Here is a 27,951-nt window from a genome sequence, read left to right on the forward strand (position 1 = left end):
AGCCTTTACGACACTAGTAGAAGCATTATGTAATGAGCCAGTACTATTGGCACCTAATATGGACAAGCCCTTTGAAGTTACAACGGATGAATCAGATTACGCAGAAGGGGCAATATTAGGCCAAGGCAAGCTGGGTAAATATAAACCGTGTAAATATGCTTTACGATGCCTCTGAGGGAGCGAATTACGCTACCGGACGTATAATAAGGAACTCTTGGCCATAGTGTTCACGAAGGTACAGTTTCGACCGTACTAATTTGAACGCAAATTAACAGAAAACACAGATCATGAACCACTAAAACATTATCATACGTCAATAAAGCTCCACATAAGATTTACCAGGCTGAAAGCGGAACTACAAGGCTACGAGTTTGACGTGGTATATCAGCCAGGCATTTTTAACAAAGCACCTGGCACACTCTCTCAAAATCCAGTAATAGGAGAGGAAAGAATAAACACAGAGCGGCCACGCCAAGAACTGTACCAGCTGGCAGACGAATAAAAGAAAGAAGGACTAGCTGATAGTTATGGGCCTCCAGCGCTTTTCAATTTTCGATTTAGATAATAAAGTACAGAATAAAAAACAAAACTTTGATGAATGGAAAGGAAATAAACGTGATATGAGAATAGATAGTCAAACTGATGGTGAAGGAGACTCTAAATCTGAGGAAAAAGTAGAATTAAACAAAAAAATCAAGCAAAAAACTAAGAAAAACAGTGAAAAAACGAGGTCACCCAAGGAAGAATAATACAGTTAGCAATTTAAAAACGGAAACAGACACGGAAGCAATGGATAAAATCATTTTACAGGGGGCGGTGAACGATAGATTAGCCTATATACGTAAGGAGGACCGAATGCAGCATGGGATAAATTCAACAAGCACACCAGCGATGGAGAAAATTGAGGTCGTACCAAAAGGACGGAGAGTTAGTATGCGTCAGTGAGATACACTTACAAGAAAGCAAGCACCGTTCTTTATTATGGAACGCAACGAGAGTCCGTCAAAAGATATTACTGTTGCAAATTGCGAAACATCAGTAATAATAAATATCAATCAGAGAATTACGGTACGGGACTTGATAATTGGGGCTGGCAGCTGATACTAGCAAGTTTGGTGGCCAAAGAGGCGAGAAAGGTAAAAGGTAATGAAGAAATGAAGGATACCCAAGAGTTAACGAAAGCAAATGAGGTAGCAGAGGATACCGAGACCTCTGGAAAAGGAGTTTTCGAAGACAGAGGCGGCGAAGTATCAGAGAGAGCCGATTAAGCACGAGAAAGATCGAAGAAAAGAGAGAGTGAAGAAGAGCCACCACACAACGAGCATACAGCGAAGGAGCCGCTCACTGACAGTACTAATAAATGTAATAAAAGGGTACAGGGAAAAAACAGGTATGTAAGGGACAGAATAAAAATAAGCGCAACATGGAAATAGAATGCACAGGTTTAGGTACGTCAGACGATGAAGCAAAAAAATGACGAGAAAAAATTTCAAGACAGATCGCTACTGCAAGGAACAATCCTATTTTCCAAGAAATAACGGACGGTAAATAAGGTTTTGTTATGTTATGAAAGAACTAGAGTTTTAAAGGGAAGTTAAAATGACCTGTACATCTGCAGCAGTACTGATCGAGGAAAGAAAGCGAAGATTGCGCAAGAAACAGCTAGATACATTAAATAGACAAAAGCCGAACTTTTTGATTAAGCTTCTGGTTAGAACCGGTAAGGACGAAGGTCTTACACACGCGACGCACTTTTCTCTTGATTTGCACAAATAAAGAAGTTGATACGAGTTCTTCGACTATTTACTTCGTGCGCACCCTAAGACCATAGAATTCTACGCAACACTACCAATACCCTCACGAGTAAAGGTTATTGTCCTAGAGTTTACGTAAGGTAAAAACTGTGATTTAGTTTCAGCGGCTCAGTGCTCGTGGTATTGCGACAAAGTGACGCAGCACGCTCGCTCTCTGCTCAGCAAAATGTCAGCCTGGACACACCTTGTTTATCCAAGAGCTCGTACAGTGGAGTCCTACCGTTTGTTGTAATTTCTTTTTGCTCCAGGGCAACCCTCACCCTTTGCTTACACGCACACTTCGCCAAGGTTGCTCAGCACAACTCTGCAACATTTGTAAGCTGTATTCGTTTCTTTTTTTTTAACATATCCGAAAACTCAACAAAGCTTTAATAAGTTTTCTTTCGATTTGCTTTTAAACTTTCTACCAACACATGTATATAAGTTATTTATTAGATCTTTGAATATTAGCTAGTTTTACTACGAAATGAGAGTTATTTCACAAAGTTATTGTTATCACGCTTCCACACCTCTGCAAATAAAGAAGTGGTTCATCTCTACGGTCGAGTCTCGATCAATAGATAACCACTAAATCAACAATGAAGATAATAGTACTGCGCCTTTTGTGAGTTAAGATAATTGGAAGTTTTAACTAATTATAATGTTGCAAATTAATTCAGTATTTTTGGTAGAGTTTAAGTCAAAATGTTTTTCACTGCTAGTCGTCGGAGGGGAAATTAGCAAGCATGCCTCGGGGAATAATAAATTCTATTACGTGTTGGAGGTAGGTATGCGAACTTTCTCACGACATATCTGAGTCGGGAAAAGGGGAAAGGGTCAATACATTCCTGTTTTCCGTTACATTTGAAAAAGTATCTAAAATTTAGCCAGTTAAAAAATGAGGCTATTGCAGTTGGCTTATAAGATCATTACAGTAATAAAACGGGGTTGCTCAGTAAATCATGCGTCTGTGAGCATTAACGGTAAAAATCAGATAATTCCTTAAAAGTCAATAAAGTCGCTTCACTAGGTTTACCGTAGTTAACACTTCTGTAAGTTAAATATAGCTGTTGCTTACTACAGATGTAGCATACATGAGTTCTTTTTGTGTTTTAACTATATGTAATAATTCTAGCATTAAATACTTTTTTTGTTTGATCTTAATCTACGCGTTTGAGCTCTAAGTTATTCTAACATTATACCTCCGTGCAGCTATTTTCAATTGAACTTCTGCAGTTACTGATTTTTTCGGGGATTTTTTTTAGTTATTTGTGTATTAAATAATATTATTCTTACATTTCCGGTCAGAGTAGGTCAGTGGGCATGTGCATGTTAGTAATCATTGCGTGCTGCAGCTAACGATAGCTTATCAACATTACAACAGCATAGATCCCACTTACTTACAAGAGTATTGATGAATCTAATAGTGAATTCAATTTCTAAGGAATACGTAAGCTGGCCAGTACACTATTGTGCGTTTTTATCAAATCTTCCAATGATTTAAAAATAAAATCTTACGGCCTACGCTGATACCATATTTCACGTCACGCTCACATCTGTCACATACGCTCACACATTATTCCCATCTCATATTTAATACCAAAAGTATAATTGTATACAAAAGGTTAAAAAAAACCATCTTGTAGTACCACTTTCGTTGATAGGGTAATATTACATGCCAGAAAATGTCTCTTCAGGACGTCTATTACACATAGGCTTCTTAGACCGATATTACTCAATCATTAAACGTTTATTCGAAAAAGCATAAAAAATATCCATAAAAAATTGCAACTGTACGTTTTTCTTATGTTTCCTTTTAAAAATTTTAATTTTACATACAGTAGCATTATGAACGAATCAAGTCATCATTACATTGATATGACCTGTATAAATCTCACAATTTTTAAGTATGAAAGATTCATTTTAGATAACTCTATAAAATTTTCAATTGGATCCACAAGTTGGTTTTTTTAAAAACACAAGGAAGAAGGGGTGGAGTATGCGTAAAAGCGTGTATATAAGTACATCTATTTAAAAAAAGATAATTGCCAGCGTTGCTGCATGTGTTTGCACTCCTCTCTTTTCACTGAATTTTCCTTCCACTAACTGACACAAACTTCCTTAATTTAAATAATCACCTCAGGCACGAATGAAAAAATTGTGAAAGGATAAAACACAAAAAATCATTTGATTTATTCATAGTATACAAAAAAAATTGTTTGAAAATTTTTTGAAAATAATGAAAGAAGATAAAAAAATTGCATTTACAATTATTTATTTACTGCCAAAGCATTAAACCAACGATAAATAAATAAATGCATATTGATACATAAGAAAGCTCCTCTGCTACAATATACTATTTTTTAAGTTTAAATTAATCATTCATTTTTAAAAATTAGTTTATTTAATGCATAAGTTATTGATAAATCAAACTAAGTGATTAATAAATTAGTAATTAAATATTACCATTAAAAGTAGGTTGTTAATCGTGGCTTAACAAAAATTAATCGAGATTCTAATATCAGGACCACCCATCGGAGAGTAGATAATGGCCTTGGCTTGTGTGCGGAGATTGCAGGTTAAAGTCTCAAAGAAAGCATTTTTTTTTGGGGGGGGGAGAGTTTGGTTAAAGAATGAAAAATAAAAGAAATAAAATTTCACGTGTGCACTGTGGTGGTGTGTCGATGTGTGTAGTGGAGGGGACCGTCTTCAGGCAGTATAATGAGGAAGGCAGGGCAAAAGGGAAATGACATGAAAAATTCACTTCTATAATACATTTTTCTTTACATTCCAACCGATGACTTGACCTGAGCAACTCTGCTCATCTGGCGCCACCTTTATTTAGTATACAGTCTCTTTCTACGTGTATCTACCAATACAATACATTTTTTATTTATGTTTTGCGGTTACAAAAATATATTTTAGGTAATGATGACTATATAGATAAAGACGACATTAATAAAAATTGTCATTGTAAAGATAGTGATAGTGGTAATAATGGTATCAACGATAAATATATTTTTAAACAACGTTTTTTAAATGCTTTCTTAATAGTTTTCAGTCGGACACTGAATACTAAAACATGAGCAGGTTATTTTGATACAGAGGTCATTAAAAAAAAAGTAAAACACTTGACAAACGTGTTTTTTTTTTTTTTTTTTTTTTTAACTGTATTTTTTCAGAATGAGTGCATGAGTGCAGTGAGTGGAATATAAATATTTGTATACTCCAAATTTTTGATAAATTACCAGGGTACCATTTAATTATTTGCTTGTAAAACAATGATAATACAGTTATTACAACATATTCTTGTGTTGTTATCTGTTTTATCAATATGAGAAAGGTCGAAACTCTAATAAGTCAAAAGAAAAAGTTTCGTATTTACTTATTTTTTAATGTATACATCATTGCTTATATTAGTTTAAAAATTTGGGAACGTACAAATGTATAAAAAAATTAATACAGGCGTACATAAATACATTTATACAGATGTATAGAAACACATAGTTACGTGTAACCATGTATAAACTTACATACGTGGTGGTAATCACTTTAACTGAAATAAGTCGGTGGTAAACGTCTTGATAAGCATATAAATTACATCCTTTTGTAAGATTTTTTGTCTGGACGATGAATGGAAAGCTATTGATATATTGGTCATGTACTGAATTTATTATATAACAATTTTTAGAAGCTTAAGTGCGTGAAATAAAAAAGCGTTTTTATTAGAAGTAAAAACCAAACGAAAGATACAAATATTACACTAACCTGTGTTTGTAAAACAATACCCATGCTGCTTGAAAGCGCCTAAACATAAAATTTTGATCATTACAATATAAGTCTTCTTGAATATGTTGGGTGCAAATTTTGAAAAAATAATGGTAGAAAAGTCAAAGACATTTCTTATTTATTTCAATTTCTTGTGTTACACGAAATACGTATTATTCAAGACCAAAAAAATTAGGAACTTAGCAATGTTGAGTAAGCATACTGATCATAAAATTTTACAGTTTAGTAAAGTAAAGTATGAATCGACTGTCAAGATATTGCCAAAAACGAGGCAGATTCAGTGGTCGAGCATTGTAAGTTATAACCTTCGTCTCCACTGCACTTTCAAAATCTTAATAACATAAATCTTCTATTTACTTTTAAAGCTTTTAAAGACAAAATTTGTAGTTCAAGTCACTATAGGTTACTATCATTTTCTACAAATCATTTAATTTACAAAAGCAATTGTTTTGGTAACAATCACTTTTTTTCAACGTAAACTTATTTAAAAAATATTCTTATGTTTTTGGCAGGTATTGAATTGAAAAGATTATAAGGTATAATATGAAAGACTTATAATCTTTGTTTGGAAGAAACTTTTAAAATAATTTACATTGCTTCTAAAAGTATTTCAACCATTAGAAAATAATAAGTACTTAATGCATTTGCACTGCGCTTTCCGGCTGTAAGTAACACTACGCAAAATGTGGTGAGACAAACTCTTTAATCGATCCATCTACTGTAAAATAAAAATAATTTCTACAACGCTCTGCAGTCGGATAAATGCTACATGCTATTCCTTAAAAGATATATAGTGTTATTTTAATTTTGGGCCCAAAGTATAATCTTGGTTTTAAACTGAGAAATGTATTAACTTGGCTCAATAAAGAAAATATATCTCATTTCCACAGGGAAAAAGCGGTCCTTAGCGCCTCTTAGTACGCAAAGGTGAATTGTCAACTATTTATTGCTTATTTGAGATACCAGTTTTTTACCCAGAGCCATAACCATTTTTTTCAGCAGAGTCCAAATAAAATTTTTTTTTTGCAGAGCCAAAATTTGGTTTATAATTCATAAAAAAATCAACAAATTAGTGTCAAAAATTTCTAAATTTTTATTTCTACTGAGTTTGAAAAAAAAATTCTACAACCTTTAAAATTTGTAAGAATACGTCTTTTGTGGCCCTTAATATACTACTTAATTTTTATAAAGATATATTCTTTTGTTTACAAAAAGTTATAGATGTTTATTAGAAACGCTATGAATGTTAAATGTAATTAAGTAAATTGCTATTGACAAAAATGATTGATCAGGGGCTAATTTTTCTCGTCAACACGAATTTTTACAACAACGCTATGGGCGTAGTCATCTTTACGGATGACTGCAACACAGAAGTGCCTTAAATTTTTGCCCAAGCAAAAAGTAAAATAATCACTTATGAAGACATGTTAATCAACTATTTTGAAAAGTGTACATCCCGTAAAACTCAAAGGTGGAAGGGGGGTCTAAAATTGTATTAATCTGTTTTAAATTTATGCAAAGTTTTTGGCACAGTTAGGTAGCTTTTTAGTCTCTCAATCCAACCCCCAAGTGATTCTCTCCAAAATTAATTTTAGCGCCTTGTATGAGGTGGTCTTTATCCCATTGAAATGGCGTTGAAAATGCAGTTCTTCGTTTCCATTTCAAAAAATTGGGCTGACCCTTCTCCGAGAAACGTATAAGGCCACATAAAGAAAGGGGCAATCGTTGTCCAGGCTCTCAAAAAAATTTTTTTCCGAAACTGGAAAACTTTTTAAATTACATTTTTTTCCAACAGCTTTAAAATAGTTTTAATTATACGTACAAATTTTCGTTTTCAAATGTACTTTGAGACAAAAACATTGTACGGTATTTAATTTAAATTTTATGGTTAACAAAAATTAATTAACGCTAAAGAAGCCAAATAAAAACTACTTTTGTACTTACAACTTATAAAGCATGTATTTATTCGGCTTGAAAATAATGTCAGCTGATAGAACACTATAATAACATATTTTGTGTGTATTATAAGATTATTTTAATACTTAAGTAGAAAAGAAAAATATAAAGTCGTTATTACAAAAACCCTGTACCTTAAAAATTTCAACTGGAAAGTTACAAACTTTTTATTCTGAAAACATCACAAGCAGATAAGCTATGGCGATTCGAGCACAGACCCCCGTCCCCGCGGCACCTAAACTCACGACATGTCCATCCCCGCTGCGGCCCCTCTTTGTGGATGAGTTGGACTCCTCTTAAAGCAAATGCGCGAGTGTATCCGGTAGGTTTTTGCACGTTGCTCCTCTTGTAGCCACTGGGAGAGCGGATCCAACAGCTACCTGCGCACGGCTTAAGTTTGTATGGGTTGCTATGCGTATTTGTCGGCTGTAGCGTTGCTTGAATATATTGTGTGGCTCGTGCACAAGAAATACAAATACTACAGATAAATTTTTGTTCAAAAAACATTTTTTTATTTTAAAATTTCATTGGTCCTAACAATAATTCAAAAGAATTAATTTTTTTAATTTGCGTGTGAGATGTAAAGTGATAAGAAAGTAAGTGTTTAATTTTTACTGTTTGTGTTGGTTAATCAGTTCATATTTAATTTAAAAAATTAACATTTACAACCGTAGACTCACTAAATCCTCAGAGGCACAAAACATCTTATTCTTGAAGTAAAATACATTTTCACAGATCTTTATTATTTGTGTCATCGTCATCAATATTGATCCACTCCATATTTAAATAAGACTTTTTCATTCACTTGACAGAACAAAGAGCACACATGAGTTTGTAGGCTCTACTGTAATGAGCACAAGTAGTAACTAATTTTGGGGGTTGAAATGGTGGATAGTCTGTCATATCAGTGAAGTGAAAGTCAAATCTTTCAAGCCACTTTTGTTGCAGATATCCAATAACAAATATCTTAGTAGTGTTTTCAAGATGCTTCCGTAAAATATTTCGTATTTCCGTGTAATCAATTTTTTGCGAATCCCAGGTTGGTCTATGATAGTAAAGTTCAAGATATAAATTTTTATGTTTATACTCTTATGGTAATGTTTGCCACGAAAAGGTTGCTTTAAAAAGAAATACTTGTGCTTCTCAATCGGTAGCACTGAGTGAAAGGATAGCAAATTCTCTAAGCATATAATCATTGCCTGATTTTTTGAAACCTTGCATGTTCACGAAATACTCCATTTTCTTCACTAATATGATAATTAATTTTATTTTTTTTTTTTTTGATAAATTTCATTTTTAAGAAAAGACCCTTTGTTGGTTAAATACTTATCAATGAAGTTTTTTAGCCAAGCTATTTTGTTCCTATTACCTCCGTTCTTAATTCTAAGTTCTTAGTACTTAACATTAGTTGTGAAATTGCTTGTACTCGATTTGTACGACATACTGATTAATGTCTTATTAAACGAATTGTTTTTTTAAAACAATTTTACAGTCTTTGTCTTTTGATTTTTTCACAGATTTTATTTTTTCGACCTCCACATCTTGTTTCTCGTTTCTTTTTATAAATTTTTTCCACTCTCTTTGTCGTCAGTTATTTTCTGTTTCTTTCTTACTCCAACTTTTGTTGTGGCTTTTATCCATGATGGCTGAGAACAAACTGATGCTCGCAGAGCCCATGGATCAGCTTTTTACAGCTTTACATGAGTTTCTTGACATCCCCACTCATTGGACTGTACTGAACGAAGCAGTCATGTAAAATTAAGCATAGGCTGATGTATTCGCAGGAAAATAGTTATGCGACCCGAATTTGAGCCTCACATCTACTGAAGCATTTTTTAATGACTGTTTAGAACAATTGAGAACAATTAAAGGTATTCGATAAAGAAAGTGATATTTGCCTAATAAAGGTGTACATTCTTTGCCATGATATGAATTTTGAAAGTTAGCATACATATTATATAGCAATGTTTACTGATTACGCATTATATCAAAATTAAGATGGCCGTAAGGATAATATTGTGAATTTAAATAGAGTTTCACATTTCTTATATTGCATTGATCGAAAAGACTAGAGCTTATATCTTTCTGATTTTTTCGGTTTCTTTGAAAGGCTAAAATAACATGACGCAGGTTTTTCAACTGATTAGATGTCTAGACTGTCCAAATATGTTTTGATGTGCTAGGTAAGAGGGGATAATCATATAATTCCCAAGTTTGGAAACTCATACATACAAACTTATCTTTTGGCAGATAATTTAATAAACGAATTTTATGAGAATTTGACATTTTACCATACAAGGGAAAAGCTATTTAAGCTTCAATATAACTATTTTGAAGTCTTTCCAATTTGCTGCGGCCACAGGATTAGCAGCATTGGCATTAAGTAGAGTTTGCAACACAGCATTCATATAACTTCTTGATCCTGTAAGTATAAAATCATGTTTTACATCAACAACTATCTTACGATAGTTTTCAGTAAGACCTTCAGTGGAAGTATTATATCAAAAAAGCCGTTATTATTAGTAAGACTATTATCTTCTGCTCAAATGCCAAGCCAACCATCATTTATCATAGATTTTTTTTTATTAGAACCAAGCGATAGCCAATTTTTCATGGGGGTCGTTAGCCCAACATTTCTGCACTTGTCTACCACTATAGCATTTATCTCATATCGCATTTCTTTAAATTAGTGACAGATGGCATTGTTTATCAATGCGGTCTTTGTTACTGATGTGATTTTATTTCCTTTGACCAACCCTCCGTAAACATGATGAGAACTTCTAGAAGGTTAAAGGCATAAGTCTTGATGTTGAATTGAAATGCAAATTTCATCGCTGTTGCCGTATGTTGATAATGCATATAGCTGATGAGCATAAATCTCATTGTGCGCAATAGATTCGTCAAATGCAACTGGAGACGGAATACTAAGAATCTCGTCCATTTTGTGTACAACAAAAAATATCCAATTTAGTTTCAACGAGGACTTTATGTTTTAAAACTAAGACTTTTTATAATCTGAATGTTTCGATGAGTTAGATTTTGACGTGTCAATCGTTTTCTCAGATATTTTGATGCTTTGATAGACTATTTTCTCTGACGTCACAACACTTCGAGGGTTCCTTGTTGACTGAGTGCTAGAGTGCAATTTGAGCTGTCTACATAATTTGTCTGATTATAAACGACACCCACTATGGAGAGGGTTCTGAGTGCAAACTTATAGTTATGGCTTCTCTATGAGAATTGACTAAATCACCATCCTGATGTACAATGCATAATTGTATGTGATCCTCGATACGTATAATAATCAGTTAATAAATTATTCGTAAAACAATTTCAATAATTTTACGTCCAGGTGGTACAGCAGAAAAAAATTTATGAATCGTGTGTACTTTGTGGCTGTTGATGTAAGATCTACTCGTAACAATACATTCAACTTTGTATGCGTTTATCTTTGAAATAGGTACAGGTACGGCTGAAATATGAGTGGTATTATTTTTGAGAACTCTCTCAGTTAAACCTTACAGACGGCCTATAAAATTTTGTGGTCTAAAATCAATAGTATGACTGCCCTTGATAACACTTCAAAGCGTCTTACTTTTTGGCTTGATATCGAGTGTTATGATGCGAGGTTGTAATACCTCAATTAAAAATGACCTAATATCTTCGATCTCGTAACTGCCTGTTGGTAATACAATGACTTGATTGCCAACATAAAATTTATTACAGTTTTTATCAATATTTGGGATCCAGTTAAATGACAAAAGTTCAACTAAGCCAATAATGTAACTGTATTTTGATAATAACTCAATCAGTGCAGAATACTGTGCTTTTAAAACAGCAGAAGTACCAAAAAGGCTGAGTGTTAATGTTTTTTCCATGGTTGTTAAAGTGTAACTAAGCAGTTTCTTCCCATGAAAAAAGTTATATTTGCGTTGAAAGAAACTGTGAGCAAAAATGACCACAGTTGTAGGAGTTAAATTTTTGATATCACTTATAAAAATATTTCACCTTACCAACTTTCAGATACAACATTTAGTCAGTCAGTGGCTGCAGATCTCCGAAACTGTCAAAGTACATAACATTTTTACCAGGTTTTCGATAAGCTACCCGGTAAGTTCAAAATCCATTCTTATCATCAAGATTTACTATAGCTGTTTCAGAAAACCATGGACTATCAGCGGGTAAATTGCTTCTCATGAATACCCCGCGAAAATGGGAAATTTTTAAAATTTTAGAATATTTTATCAAATTTATATTGCTGATCATAGATTATTTTTCAGGAGTTGAATCATGACTAAGCGTTTGAGAAAATAAATCATATTTTCATTGTAGAAGAATTTGTTGACAAATAAGAAGCTCAAACTATGTATCTTTGGTACTATTTCATTAAAAGATTAGTTCTAACTGATTATTCATACAGTATAGACGTGGAGTTTAAAGAGCAGTCCATAAAATAACGAGTTTCTAATTTTGACGCTATTGTGAAACAAGAAAAGCGATTATATCGATCATGGCGAACTACTCTCTGATAGTATTCAAGCGGTATTTCGCGGTCCATCTCATTGTGGTAAAACTAATAGCTTATTAGCTCTCATCGTGCATCCCAAAGGAGTTAAGTTTAAAAATGTATACGTGTATTCAAAATCACTACACCAACCAAAGTGCAAGTTTTTAAAAGAACAGTTAGAGCTGATGAAGGGTGTGAAATACTTATCCTTCAGCGAACACGAAACTGTAGTTTCACCAGATGATGCTTTACCAAATTCTATGATGATTTTTGATGATGTAGATTGTGAAGAACAAGATAATGTAAAGGCCTTTTTTGCATGGGTAGGCACAAAAATATGGACTGCTTCTATCTTTGTCAGTCAAATGCTCAAGTACCAAAGCAGCTTGTAAGGGATAATGTTAACTTTTTAGTTTTATTTCATAAAAATGAAGTTATCTTGAGGCATGTGTATGATGATCATGTAAACTCAGACATATCATACATTCGATTTAAAAATTTATGTTCTAATAGCTGGAATGACGATAAACGTGGATTTGTTGTTATAAAAAAAAGAAAATAAATAATGGCTGCTGTAAAAAAGGCTTTGATAATTTTGCTGTATATTTAGGACATACCTAGCGCAATAATTACAGTCTGTTTCAAGACAATGGAGCATCATCATCATGTATTAACAAGAGATAGACGTTATATGTCAGTTCGTGAAGGCGCTCGAGGCCGTTAAAAAAAGTACAGACTGTCTCGGAAAAATGAGGCTGAAAAAGTGCTTAGTGAAACTTTTAAATCAATTACAGACCCTCTTATGGTAATTGTTGCTGAAACAAAAAGACAAAAAAATAATAGTAATAACTATGTTACACATAATCGTAGTATTATATATATAATAGTTTATCGTAGTAAAAACGATACAGAAAATCATAAAAATGGTCAATTGAATCAACAAAAAAAAAACCAAGAAATATTCAATGAAGGTGATTTAACATTCGAGTCTGCCATTAGTGAAAGTGATGATGATGATATTAATATAAATGATACTATTTTAAGATCAATGTCCTAATTCTTTTTTAAGTCAGCAAAAACTTATCAAATAATTTTCATTTACAAATACTTGATCGAAACTAGTAAGATTCATTAGATTTAAAGTATGGAGTACGAAAAGAAAATGAGGTGTACTAGCTTGGTGATTCGCGAATATACTTTGAAAACAGTGGTATCAAAACGAACGATATAAATTATCTAATAAGTCCTGGATTATCGTAACTGCTCATTAAAAAGTATCCTGAAGAATCTTTGGGATTTGGAAAAATATTACACAATATTACTAACTTCAAACGGTTATAGCCAAGGGTTGGAAAAAAACTGAGCTATAAGAACCCATAATAGAAATAAGTTTCATAAAATTATTGCTCTAATCTTCGATCTCATGGTTCGTAAAAAAGGTGGATCGTTGCTACCTCATAACGAAACTACTTGAATAATGAAACAAGTAGATTATACACACTAGGATGACACTGCTGAGTTAGTAGATCATTTTCGCTTTTAAATAGCTGAAAAGTCAGCAGTTAATACAAATTATGACAATAAAATTACATTAATCTTCGAAGAGCTTCGCGATGGACGATTTATATACATATTAGAGCATGCAATTATTGCTTCAGTAACAAAATAAGTGTCGATGTAATCGGTTGAAAATTAGGTAGAAAAAAAATAACCTCCTGGTATTAGATATAAAAATACCACAGGTAGACAGTATGACTTAGATAATATAAGACTGTGCAACGTTGGAACACTAAAACAGCCTCAATATGCAGTAAATTATGCTCACTTGATTAAAGTAATCAAAAGGCTTATAAAATAAATAGATAGCTCTTAAATTTTTATGTACAACTTCCAAAAAAAAAAAATACCATTTTTTCAAGCTGATTCAAAAAACTTGAACCTAGATAAGTGATACATGAAGCAAATCGTTGAGAAACTCCATAAGGCAACCAGGCGTTAGCATTCTTGCCAAAATTTAAACGTACGTAGCTTAGACAAGATTTGGCAAGCAGACCTTGTAGAGATGCAGCCTTACACTCGTGAAAACAAAGGTTATCCGTATATGCTCACTGTAATATATGTTTTCTTCAAGTACGCATGGGCTGTACCTGTCAAGAAAAAAACTGGTGAAGAAGTAACTGCAACAATGCATTCAATATTGAAAAAAGGACGAGTGCCCGTGAACATGCAAACTGATCATGGCAAAGAATTCTATCATACTAACTTCCAAAATCTCATTTAGAAATATAAAATAAATGTATACTCAACGCACCGCAATCTCAAAGCATCTATATGCGAGCGTTTTAGTCGTACTTTAAAGATTTTAATGTGGAAAAAATTTAGTTTGCAAGGCAATTATGAATGGCTGAATTCGTTACAAACGTTAATTTAATTTTGTAACAATAGAAAACACTGAACAATTGGTTTGAAACCAAAAGATGCTGTAGCTGAAAATAAAGTGAAGAAATTGAAAAGGAAAAGTGAAAGTAGCAGTAAGCCTAAGCCTAAATTTAAAATTTGCGAAAAAGTATGAGTAAGCAAAACCAAACAAGCATGCAAATAAGCGTATACGCCAAGTCGGTCAACAGAAATATTTACTATCACACGAGTAGCAGCATCAAATCCAATAACGTTTTACCTCAAAGATTATCAAATTATCAAGACCAACTTATTCTTGGAGGTTTCTACGAACAAGAACTGCAGAAAACGAAGCATCCTGATGTATAACTCATAGAAAAGGTCCTTTGAAGACGTGGCAACCAAGTTTTTGTCAAATGGTTGGGCTCCAACAGCACTCACAACAGTTGGACAAATAAATAACTAAAATTCTGTTTTAAATCACTTTAAGTTAAGAAACCACAAGATTATATTATGTATCAAGTAATAATGAAAATGTTACGTGGAGAAAGTGTTTTAAATAAATACTTAAAAATTTTATAGACTATTCTTATTTATTTTTTCCTTTTTTTTACACTGTGCATAAGAAAATATAATGGGTTTTTGGTTGTACATTATGAATAATTTAAATTTATTTAAAGCATCCAATAATTCTTTATAGAATTCTTGTTTTTTAAACAGAACTGAACTTATTCTAGTCTGCAGAAAAATTTTTTTGGCAAGTTCATAATCATCATCAATTATATGAGCTTCGTATGGGCTGCTATAAAAGTTTTGTTTTGATTGTAAGATCTTTTTATCAAGTTTTTAAAAAGTAAAAGTATAATTATAAGGCAATAAGCCTTTCCTTTTTAATAAATTTATTTGGTCTATGGTATATGTATCATTATTTGTAAAAACTGTTTCTTATATTTTCAGTTCGTTTAAATTTGACGATAATTTGTCAAGTAATCAAGCCATAAATTTAAAGGAATTAATAAATCGTAGATTAATATCAGTACCCTTTACATATTTTGTAAACGAAATATATTTCTCTTTAGTCTGCGGTAAGAGTTAAATTCTTCCTAGAAGGTTTTTTTATAAATAAATGCAAATCATAACCACTTAGGTTATGGTAAACTACAGGTATCGTTCTTGAGACTTGATAATTATTATTACACTTATTGTGTTCTGGTCTATAATACCTAAAATAAGTTTTTTCAAATAAATCATGAGTAAAAAAAAAATTTTTTTTTAGGTATAATAAAATGATGCTTACTTTTCAGTAAGATGACAGTGATTTCTGACCTTAATATTATTTCAACTTATAAATTGGTTGCAAATATGACATAGAATTGTTTTAATACATTTTATTCGTTTTTTGGATGTCAAGTAGTTTATATTAAGAGGATTTTTTTAGAAGTTATCTAGTTTTTTTGCTAAATAATAGAGAGCTTTAACAAATCAGTAAACAGGTATTTTATCATTATTTTCTTCACTTTGTCTAAAACTTTTATGTTCTGATTTGCTATCATCACAACAACATTTGAAAAAATAATCAAAGCTACATGCTTTATGTCTTTGATAGACGCGAACATTATTAACAGGTACCAACAGACATTTAAAGTCTGCTGTTAACAAACAAAAGTTACACGGTTCTTGAACGTAAGGTTTTTAAATTCGAGTATATGCTCATTTTTCTTCTTATCAAGCAGGGTAATTTTGTACTTATTTAATTGTTTGCAATCAACTTCATGAGCTTCTAACTTTTGCTTGGACCAAAAATAGTGAAAGCAACGATCACACATATTTGCTGCATGTTGATGCTCAGATAACTGTTTACGTATTAAACGCGATAAATTTGTTATCCACACATAATGATATTTATACTCTACAGCAGAGCCACATATATTATTATTATTTTCTTTATCATTTGTATGGAAGTTTTCGACACTTAAAATATTCACATGTTTTTCTTTTTTATTTACAGTCAATTGATTAGGAAAAATATCAAATGTGTGACCTTTTTTTTTAAAAAAAATATAATATAAATGGAAATTTTGTTTTAATTCTCAAACCTTACGATTTTCTTTGGAATCACTGGGAACTCAGTACCTTTAAAATTAAACTCATTTCCATACTTAATATAGTTGGAGACTTAATTTGGATTTCTGCTTACTGGATGAAGAGCTGATATAAACAGCGTATTTAAAGCATTGATCGTCTTTGTAAACGACATTTGCACAATAATTTTTTTTTTAATGTAGTCTGGTAAGTCTATGAAGGAACTGCCTTGCACAGGATTTAGTTCACTAAAATAAACTACCAAATTAAAAATCGAGTGCAGAGACCAGCGAGATTCCTAATCTTAAGAATCGTCTATTTTTAAAGTTAATTGTCGTATGTTTATGTCAAACCACTGTTGTATATCAGTTATCTGGTAAATGTGCTGTGATTTTGTATTTAAGTGTTTTAATCTATATCCTTGATGTTATCTTCAACTATGACATACTCAGCAGTCAATATGGTATTTACTTTTAACACAGTAGGTTCTTCAAGAGATCGCCGAATTCGTTGAATAAATTTTTGTTTAGAATCTTTACGAAACTTTTTCTTTCAGATCCAAGTGTTCAAAATGAACTATTAAAGTTGTTGTGATAAGATTTTTAAATGCACTATCAACATCATGAAGACTATCTGCAGCAGCATTCTTATCATTTGAAGCTGTTGCTACACCTTCACCTTGAACACGTACAATATCTTCATTCCTAAGTGTCTTGACTGAATCTGGGACATCTTCTTAATTACTTTCAGATGCAAAAACTTTAATAGTTGTAAAACATGTGTCAATTAGTCTTTGGATGTGACTCACATCAACTTCACTAATAATCATTTGTTAAAACGATGGCCAGATGAAGTGAGCTACATCTTCAAAGTTTTTAACAGAAACCATGGCTAGCAAGAAGCTTACTACTCAAACAACAGACCACAAGTGAGCTTCTTCGGTGATTGCTGCCCCTAAATATCCTTAGAAATTAACCGGGGCGGGGGGGGGGGATACTTTGAATTTGTAATCAAATTTAATTCTTGTCTAAACATTAATTAAATTATTTTAATTTTAGTTTTAAAATTTTTTACTTTCAAACTTATTTAAAAAGCTATCTTTGAAACCTTATACTTAAAAAAATAGTTTTTAGTTCTTAAAAAAACATAGAAAGCATTCTTTACGCAAAAGTTTTTTTCGATGAAAAATTTTTTTTTTCTAGTACATGTCATTTAATAACTGTGCAATTTTGTAGTAATAAATTTTTTCGTCTAATTTTTTTTCTTCTTCTTTTTGTGTGAGAGTCTTTAATAATCCGCATTCATTTTCTTCTTCTCTTCAATCACCTTCATTTCTCTTTTTTTGCTAAAGCTAGCTGCTTATATAATCTTTCAATTTTTTTTTATTTTTCTTTCACAAATCAATTTTTTTCTTTTTTGGTCTAGAAGTTTTATTTCCTCTTTTTTTAATGACATCCGCACCCACAGCATAAATAAATTTTGATCTTCTTCAGACTATGTCTCATAATTTTCAGACAACGGTAGTGGTAATAAAATCTGTTGTTGTGGTGATAGTGGCGGTTGATTGCAACGCAAGTGGTATTGGTGTTGCATTTTCTACATTTACACTTGCTGTTGTTGGTAATAAGGGTGATAGAGATCTATTTAATTTACTATTTTCGACTAATTCAAGTTATTTGCTCCAATCTTGCTGAGAAGACCACCATGATGTTGATGGTGAAAATTGAACTTCCTTACCTAACAACTGCATTGTCATATCTAAAACAATCAAGTACAAAATAAGATAATTTTGATATTTTACGACATATTTAAAAAAAGAAAAAAAATACATGTTACTGCTGAAGTTGTTATGTCAAACATTTTAACTTCTGCTGGTACTTCTACTGTGAGAGATTGCTCTGTCGACACTACTTTTTCGAGAAGAGAATTCTTGAGTAGCGTGGAAGGTGGCTCTGGAAGAGCATCAATGATTACAGAGGGAGAATATTCTACTGATGCTGCTACTTCTAGAAGAGCATCTATGATTACAGCGGCGAAATGTTCTGCTGGTGCTACTACTTCCAGGAAACCATCTATGAGCTGCGTTTGCTAAATTATTTATGCTGCGACCTAAAGCACGAAAAACAAGACGTTCTAAATACCTTCTGATATTACCCTTTCTTGTCCTCTTTAAAATGTTAATGCTAAAAAAAATTTTTTGATAATTGCTTTCTTAAAATGCTAAAAATAAAAGTGAAGAACAGACATAAGTCCACAAAGAAATGGAACTCATGGCATCATTTCTACGTCTTGAGTCAAAAAATTTTTTGTTTAATGTTTCCTTCAAATGTTGAAAGTAAAGGTGAAGAATAGAAAAAAGTCGAGTAGTTGAAAGCAATAGAACTCATGACATCATTTCTGCGTCTTAAGTCAAATAGCTTGCAACTACATTTATGGTAGAAAAAAAGAAAGAGAAAAGGAACTTTTAATATTTAATTTTATTGCTACATAAAGAAAAGTGAGAAATTTTTTAAAGATTTTTAAACTCATGACGTCATTGCTGTGTCTTAAGTCAAACAATTGTATACTACATTTTGTAAAAGAAAATTTTTGAAAGATTTTACAGAATACCTTCGCACGTGAGAGCGTCAACTGATGTATTATACTAAGTATCCTGAAGTGTGACTTTTATCTTCTCGACTGCTGTTACTGATGTTAAAAATATATCTAAAGCACGTGTTGAAGATCAAGGGATTGCTCTTCAAGACTATAGCGGGAGAAGAAAGCCATTTTCCATAAGTTAAAGATTTTAGCATTTTGCGTAGGAGAAAAAAGTTTTCCTTTTCTAATTTTCCTATTGGTTCAAAGTATTTGATGCTATGGAAAGGGGATATTTTTTTCCAACCATAGACCTTTGATGTTGTGCATATGAAAAGGTTAAGACATAACTATGTCCTTTTTAGTACTCTCGTTGGCTCACAACAAGATACAAATTTCAATCTTTAAAGATATCGAATTCTCATACTTTGTGGGTGAAAATTAAAAGAGAGGGGGGGGGTTAGCGAATTTCGACCACTCTAGAGTTTGAGGTTTTCATACTATGCATGTGAAAATAAACAGGGAAGGGATAAATTGTCGGAGTAGCAGTACTGAAGTCTTAATGAGAGAAGTTGTGCTGGAAAATGTTTAATTAAAGATAGTTCGTTGAAAATAGCAGTCGCATTCCAATTACACAGTCGATATTTCGTCTGTCAGAATGGCTCCTGTAAATTAAGAATTCTTAAGTGATATAGAAGTGTTAGAATGAAAAAGTTTGTGCAGAACCTGGAGGATGAAGTAGATCAGTCTCCACCATACGAAGTATTCGAGCAAGATTTGGGGGATTTTAATGAGGTATTTGAATGAGGCTTCAACGATGATTTGGATTCATCGCCATCTTCGCCCACAGTCATATACACTCTGAAATTCAATATGCGTGCTTATACTAAAAGATCAGCTCAGTCATTAACATTGCCGTTGAATAAAATAACGTTTTTTAGTAAATTTGTTTATTAAAGTAAGATCTTAAATTTAAAGATGTAACGAAAATTTTAAACATAAATGTTACGTAAATTTTTTGTTTGTTTTTTGTTTCAGACTCAGAGGGTAACTTTTTAACGTGCTCTGTAAGATGTAAGACAGCTTACAACACTAAGTGGGTTGGTCAATTTGAAACACTGTTAGACAATGGATTGCTATCACCATCGTTACACACCTTCTTTTTCGGTAAGTAGTTTTAAGGATTAAATTAGAACATTTACTTTGATGAAAAATTTCATTTTGTTTTATTTTTTGTACATTTATTTGTTTGTTTTTGAAATAATGCTGAGTAGCTTGTTTCTACCGATACATGTCTTTAATCATTTTTCCCGATGTTGGAAGACCATAATTAAAAATCCCCAACACGTGTTTATAGACCTACGCCTGACGCAGATCTTATGTGGTCACCAATATTCATGGTAGATCTTACAAGATCACTAACACTTAAGACGAAGCTCACAAAATCGGTGATACATAAAGTGGACCTCGCAAGATTACCGCAGCCGATACTCGTGGTGGACCTTACGAGATTGCCACAGCTGATACCAGAAGTTGACTTCACAGGATCGCCACAGCTGATACCAGAAGTTGACTTCACAGGATCGCCACAGCTGATACCAGAAGTTGACTTCACAGGATCGCCACAGCTGATACCAGAAGTTGACTTCACAGGATCGCCACAGCTGATACCAGAAGTTGACCTCACGGGATCACCACAGCTGATACCTGAAGTTGACCTCACGGGATCACCACAGCTGATACCTGAAGTTGACCTCACGGGATCACCACAGCTGATACCTGAAGTTGACCTCAAGGGAACACCTCACATTGTTAATGTATTGTCTTTACCAGAGCTGTACGAAATGAGTACGATAAAAAAAAAAAAATTTTTTAGAGAACGAAACATACAGTTCTGAGAAAAAAAATATTGTCGTAGACTTTCGTTTTTGTATTAGGAATTATAACGTTTTGCAAATATTAAGAAATCATGTTTAGGGATAAGTTACGTTACTTTAATGAATCAAATATTTGAAATTGTCTATTTTTCATTTAAAATGCACTGAGAAAAAAAAAGTGTTAAAGAATTATTTCCCTAAGATTCCTCGTCCTATGTTACCACACAGTGCGCACAATTCTACATAATATATTTGTATGTATAAATATCATGTGTGCAAAACACTTGAATATTCAAAAAGACGTACAAATTCAACCAACGCTGTAGTTAGTCATGCAATTTGTAGCGCAAACTCAAGCAGTGTTGCGCATAGTGCGCGCAAACTAAGCTAGCGCTGCAGGTGGTGCATACAAATAGTAAGGAGAGGGTGTTCAAGAGCATTTGCGCATGCGTGATGCACGGTTACGTGTTTAGCTAAAAGGTACCTATTATAAACCACATCAAGCCATCGACTTCATTCATTTGATCATACTAGACCGAGTCTCGTATCATCAGTTAGTTTTTTCTTACAAAATGGAGTACATTGTAAACTTTTAGGGCTTTAAATTCCCTGTCAACTACTTTATTTTTAAGAAAATTTCTTTTGTTGACCTTTACAAGGATAATTTGCCAGTTGTTATTGTGTTCAATCCACTTTTTCCATTTGAGCATTTACCAAAAAAGTATCAAAAACATAATCAGTGGCTAAAAGCTAGTTTCCATGGTCTAAGTTGGTATTTTGGTAATGTTTCTCAGCTGGGAGAAATAGAAAGTTTCAGGCGCATGTTGATTGACGCTGGAACAGTTTATGTTAAAGGTTCTGAGGAGAAGAAATGGTTACAAAACATAATACCATGCAAGTACGTATCTCATATATTATTATCTTTATAAAAATACTTTGAGTATAATACTTTAAATTTTCTTGTATATAATATAAACATTTGTTTTCAGAGTTAATAATATTAAAGAGTATGGGTGTCCTGCTCTTAAAAATCTCGGATAAGACGATGCGCCATGCAAGCTTCACAGCTTTCGTACTCATTTAGTGTGAGTAAAGTGCGCTGGCAATGAAAGATTGGATACACCACAGCTGATCACGATCAAATTACTCCAAGCATTTAAAGAACTTAACTTACCAAAGTTGAACGGTAAGTTCTTGACGGAAACATGATTAAAGAATAAAAGGGTGCAGTTACAAAGTATGCTTATGAAAAGCTAGATTTCTGTTTAAAAATCTAGAATCCACGTAGAATTTTAGCTCTCCAAATGGAATAGTAATATACATCCATACAGAATAATAGAGACTTCTGTACACATAGTTTTGTTTTTTTAAATTCAATTCAGTCATCTATTACAATAAAGCGTAACTAAACTAACAGAAAAAAATTTAATGTAGGCAGTAAGAAAAGTTTTCTTAACATCAACTAACTTTCTTAGATAGAGCTACGAAGAAATCTACTTGTTGGTGCTTATATACAATTTTAAATTTATTTTTACAGCTAACACACACTTACACACACACATGTATATGAATAAGGAAAATAGATGATGATCTTAAATTTTAAGGATAAAAAATGGGTAGTCTTTCAAGCTTACATATCTAAGCCAAAACAATGCACGTTTTAAAAGTTATAAGCTGAAAAATAATACTTTTTTCTTATTATTTACATAAATAACTTTTTTTTACCATGAAAATAACATTAAAAAGTTCTAAAATGTTTTTTATTTAAAGTACGTGTAAAAACAAAAGTCATAACCTATTGCGAGATTTATTGTTGACCTTATTGTGTAAAAATATCATTCTGACAATTTTTCAGTTTCCAAAAATAAATTAAAAAATTTTTTTTTGGGGACCTGGATCAAGATTTCCCATTTTTTATGTAGCTCTGAATATTTGTTTTATGAACCTGTAAAACAAATATTTTTTCAGACAAAGGTCAATCCAAATTTTTTGGAATGTAAGAGAAAAACTGCATTTTGAATAATATTTAAATGGAAGAAAAATCACCTTGTACGAAGCGTTGAAATAAATTCTGGACAGAATCACTTGAGAAATAGATAAAGGGATCAAAAAGCTACAAAACTGCAAGAAAGTTCGCGTATGGGCTTGAATCAGGTTTAGGCAATTTTTGACCCCTCCCCTTACTTCGTAGTTTTATTTCTATACCACACGACGACAGTTTCGAATTCAGAAAGTTTCATCAGAGAGAAAAATGTAACCAGCACCAAAATTGTATAAGTCTAAAAAGTTGAAATCAGTTTTCGATGTAAAATTTCAAGTACATTTCTTAGGTCTACGCATAGTTAAGGAAAATGTAGATTAAAAAAAAAATCTTTTAAACACTTGTTTAAATCTGAAAACAGGTGTTCTCATGCCTTTGTAGTCGAATAGATAATATTCAACAGGTTACAAGAATCGAGTTCTTAGGGATGTCTTGGAGATTAAAAAATTTAGACATTTGGTTTCAAAAGCAAAGTTGTAAATCTCTTTATACTGTACCCAACATTCTCACAATCGAGAAGAATTCCTTTTTTTTAAATGTTGTTTACAGCTGTTTCTGAAAACAATGCTCAATAGGCTCTGCATTGCTGTATTATTCTGTATGCATATGCTATCGTCATTGGCATATTAAAAAACCTCCTCAGATCAATTACTTACACAGAAATGGGAGCCTTATTTCACATGGCTTCCAAACCATTGAACTATGGTTCGAAATACGCACATGGGCAATTGGTTTCTCAGAGGTGCGAGCCAAGTGTGTAAAGATCGGGTCTGGAACTTAAAAGCCTGTGTTACCAAGCTCTCGAGTGATAAGAACCACGACCTAAATCACCGTGTTACCATAGCCGCCTTATACACAAGAATTTCCAAATCAACTTTCCTATCTTATGTCAACATCCTTTTCTGTTCAGACCCATGTAAACATACTCTGCTTCCATACATTTTCACATTTGGTTTAACACTAAAGAAAATTTAAAAAGAATCCTTAATTTAGAAGTATTTATAAATATCCTGTTTTTAAACTTAGGTGCTGCATATATAAGCAAGGATTGATATAGATTCTAGACAAAACCATTCATCAATCCTTGCTTCACTTAACAATCATCTAGCAATTTCCATTATACTCTGGTTACATCTCTCAGCAGTACCATTCAACTCATGTACAAACAGTGGACAATCATCTAAACATTTTTTTTTTTTTTTACTAATTCAAACATTCTTTCATTCATATCCTCTTTGCAATTATCACACTTTAACTTGTTCATTTTATTTTTTCCGTTAAATTTTCAAATTTTTTGATGTACAAGACAAAACAATTGTAAGCTTTATCTTTTGACTTTATTGGATATACTATAGCAGTTTTACTATAATCATCAATAAACGCAAAAAATATTCTCCCCCACTTAAATCAACAGTATTATGCGAGCTATTAAAATTGGTATGGACAATTTCTAAAATACCTTTAGTCCTTTGTCTGTTATTTTTTAACAGTAAATTATGCATTTTATTTTCAATGCAAACAATACATTGCATATAATTATTCTTAGTTTATTTAAGGCAACCTTTAGCCAATTCAGTTTAACGTAATAAATTCAAATATTCAAAATTTACATGTGCCAAAATAAGATGCCACTTTTCTTCCAGCAATCTTAACATAATTTCTTTGCATTTCATACAATTATCTATTTTATACGCTGTTGCTAAATCAACCCCATGACTATTAAAAATCTTGGCCGTTTTATTCTGAAAAACCACTTTATATTTATCAATTATTTTAGCAAGACTAATTAAATCTGCCGTCAAATGTATAACATGAAATGCATTTGACGTATAAACTCTAAAAAATTTATCAAGAATTTTAAAATGATTTGAACATACTCTTATCGCTTTTAAACGTCTACCATCTCCCACATTTACAGGATTTTTCAATTCATCGAAATTTACAGAAATATCATCGCAATTTACAACATCAGTACAACCGCTATCTAAAAGCCAGTCTATACGTTTACCTTGTGTTTTACTATTCATTGCAGTAGACTTGACTATTTTCACTGTGGAGGCATCATACGAGCCGTTGCCTTATTGCCATAATTCTTGTTCCGACAAATGGCTTCTTCCTCGTTTTTCACTTGAGCCTCTGCCCTTACGCTTTGTTTTTCAACGCTCCTTGTTATACGCCGTTTTCAGCGAATTTCCTTAAAATATCCTTTTCCACCACAGCTGTAACAAGCTATTTCTTTTTCTTGACACGAAAGCATTATTTTTTACATTTACACTCGCACTTTTACTTTTATTTTTCATTTCCATCATTTTTATTTCATTAATTACGTAGCCAATTGTTTCATCTTTTTCTTTTACAGTGTCTATCAAATCACCAATATAACTGTACAGAGTTTGGCACGAGGCCCTCTTGTACAAACTTATTCAGTTAGATTTTTCGCATTACCTCATCAATAAATTTAACCTTTAAACACTCTTCAAATTTGAAGACATCGTAAAAAATAAGAATGTCAGCAAAGCTGAACAAAATAAATGTTACGTAGTTTCTTCGAATTGACTTTTAATTTTTTTTCTTCAGATTTTTAAAAGTGGTGAAAGAGACAGACCAAAAATTAAGAAACGATTTAGTAAAATTAAAATCTGGCTAAAGAGTTTAGTCCTTTTAAACGTACATAGAAGTAACTGTACATTAAAATTGCTGATAACCTGTTGTTATTGAGATTTTTCTAAAATTATTTTAAATTCACAATTTAGAGTTACAAAAACTTTCTTTGTATTAATACTACTAATTGAAAAATTAGGTACATTAGATTGTAAATATTTTTTGAGTAACAGGAACACAAACTTTAGTTTGGAAAGTCATGTGGAAAGCATTTATAACTTAATTGTCTATTTGGATTAAATGGAAAAAAATAAGGCACTGAGAATCTTAGTTCAAACAATTTCATCTCCATCTGTGTTATTACTTGAATGTTTCAATATTATAAATTTTATTTTTATCACAACTAACACTATAAACAGATGATCCAACTTAATATGATTACTTTGAACTGCTGAAAAATTAAATCAACATAATTCTATTAATCAGTAAAATAGAATCCATATAAGGAATGAATTTCATTTTATTCAATAAATAACAAGTACATAAAAGTTTTAATTAAATAATCATTACCTTTTTACTATCTTCATTTATGACAGGTATAAAATTTTTTTCTCATAAATTTAAATTAATTTTTCTATCAGTTCATTCATAATAATACCTTATTATTTCACTGCTGAGATGATACTAAATGTAACAATTGTATTCTTTAATTTCCATACTTTGAGACTGCGTAATTCAACAAGTGTTTTACCTACAGGACTCCTGTATCATTTAACAACACTGCTTTATATGAAATTGATTGATGTAGTTAGCATGTACCCACACAAAAACATATGAATCTGAAAGGAAACGTGATAATTTTTTTTTTTAATTCTCTTAGAATATTACGAAATCTTTTATCCAAAACGAATACATCGCTTTATTGTAGTAAGAAACTTAAATTATTCGACTCTACTAAAAGTTTAAATAGCATTATAACATCATTTTTATTAGAGTAATAAAAACCAAGTGTATTAACTATATTCACTGATGCAGATGGGATGCGGAGACTGCGCCATCTGTAGCAGATGTTTGAAAAAAGTTCTCACATGTAAAAAAGCTTCATATCATATAGCTGTTTGTAATTGACAGACTAGAAAGAGATACCGACGATCCCCTTCTGTAGTCTCTTTCTTTGAGCCTGCCAATTGAAAGCAGCTATATGCATGTATGTATGCTCTCAGCCATATGTTTACGTGCAAGAACGTTTGTCAAATATCTGTTCAGAGGGCTCAGTCTCTGTATTGGCTTTAAGCGAATATCTGTCAGTAGTGCAAGTGATTAATGGTTAACACAAAGGGACTTTTTTGTCCAGAGAATAATTTCTGAAATTTATCGGTATTTAAACTTCTGTAGTGACGTACGTAAGTGCTTTAGCTATTAAACAAGTTAACTGTTATTTATCTAACGTTATCATTTTATCGTTTCAGTTGTTACGATTTAATAAGTCATCATCACATATATAAGATATGATTTATCGAAAAAAATAAAATGTAAGCTCTTCAGCTGCTCCCCACTTTGGTGGCTTATGAGAGTCGGCTGTTAAATCTATGAAATATTAATTGCACTGTAAGTAAGCAAATACACGTATTATTTACGTTTAATAATGTAAAAAATTTTAAAAAAGCGTTTACTTTATAGTATAAATGTCATTTTTTATATTGAGCACATTTTCATGGTTTCACAAAAGGACTAAATAGCGATTATCTTCCCTGTTATTATTTTATCATGATATAGAATTTTGTAATTACACGTATATGTATCATGTCGTTCATACATTCACATAATAACAACAACAAAAAAAAAAAAAACAACGCACCTGTCCATTAGCCTCTTGAGCAGTGTGGTGAATATTGACAAAAATGTACCGAATTGAATTAATATTACGAGGAACCATTGACTAACAATGTATTTAATTTAATAAATCTTTTATGGAAATAAAGAAAATCTTGACACCTTCTGAGAAGGGATTAAGGGGGGGGGGAGGGCAAGAATATCGTGGTAAGGCAATGAGGGGGAGTGAGTAGGCGTACCAATAAATTGCCCTTGCACTGTCCTGTGTGTCCAATATGTCCCACCATTACTTACCTTATGCACAGTTTACTTGTCACACGTGTAATGTCCGATGTGCCCCAGCCCTCGTCAACCAAAAAAGGGTTCGGTACCTGTAGGATTACTTTGCACACGTGCAGTTAACACACCACTCCATGGATAACACTGCACATACACGGGGCAAGTTAGCAACTGCAGTCCAAAATCCGAAATGCGTTGGCGATTCTTCTCTTTATGGTT

General features: G+C 32.3%; 1 protein-coding gene across 1 annotated transcript in view; it reads right to left on the reverse strand.

The window, feature by feature from the left end:
* Nucleotides 1–27,951, reverse strand: part of Miro (mitochondrial Rho GTPase) — a 360,966-nt gene that overhangs the window by 119,034 nt on the left and 213,981 nt on the right. Inside the window, exon 10 of the mRNA XM_089595677.1 lies at nt 5,562–5,600. Coding sequence (XP_089451803.1) covers nt 5,562–5,600 — 39 coding nt within the window. The remainder of the gene's footprint in view (nt 1–5,561; nt 5,601–27,951) is intronic.

Source organism: Copidosoma floridanum, unplaced genomic scaffold (assembly GCF_036245765.1).
Source record: "Copidosoma floridanum isolate Cflo_tuat_1 unplaced genomic scaffold, Cflo_Japanese_pri ptg000027l, whole genome shotgun sequence".
In the NCBI taxonomy this organism is placed as follows: Eukaryota; Metazoa; Arthropoda; class Insecta; order Hymenoptera; family Encyrtidae; genus Copidosoma; species Copidosoma floridanum.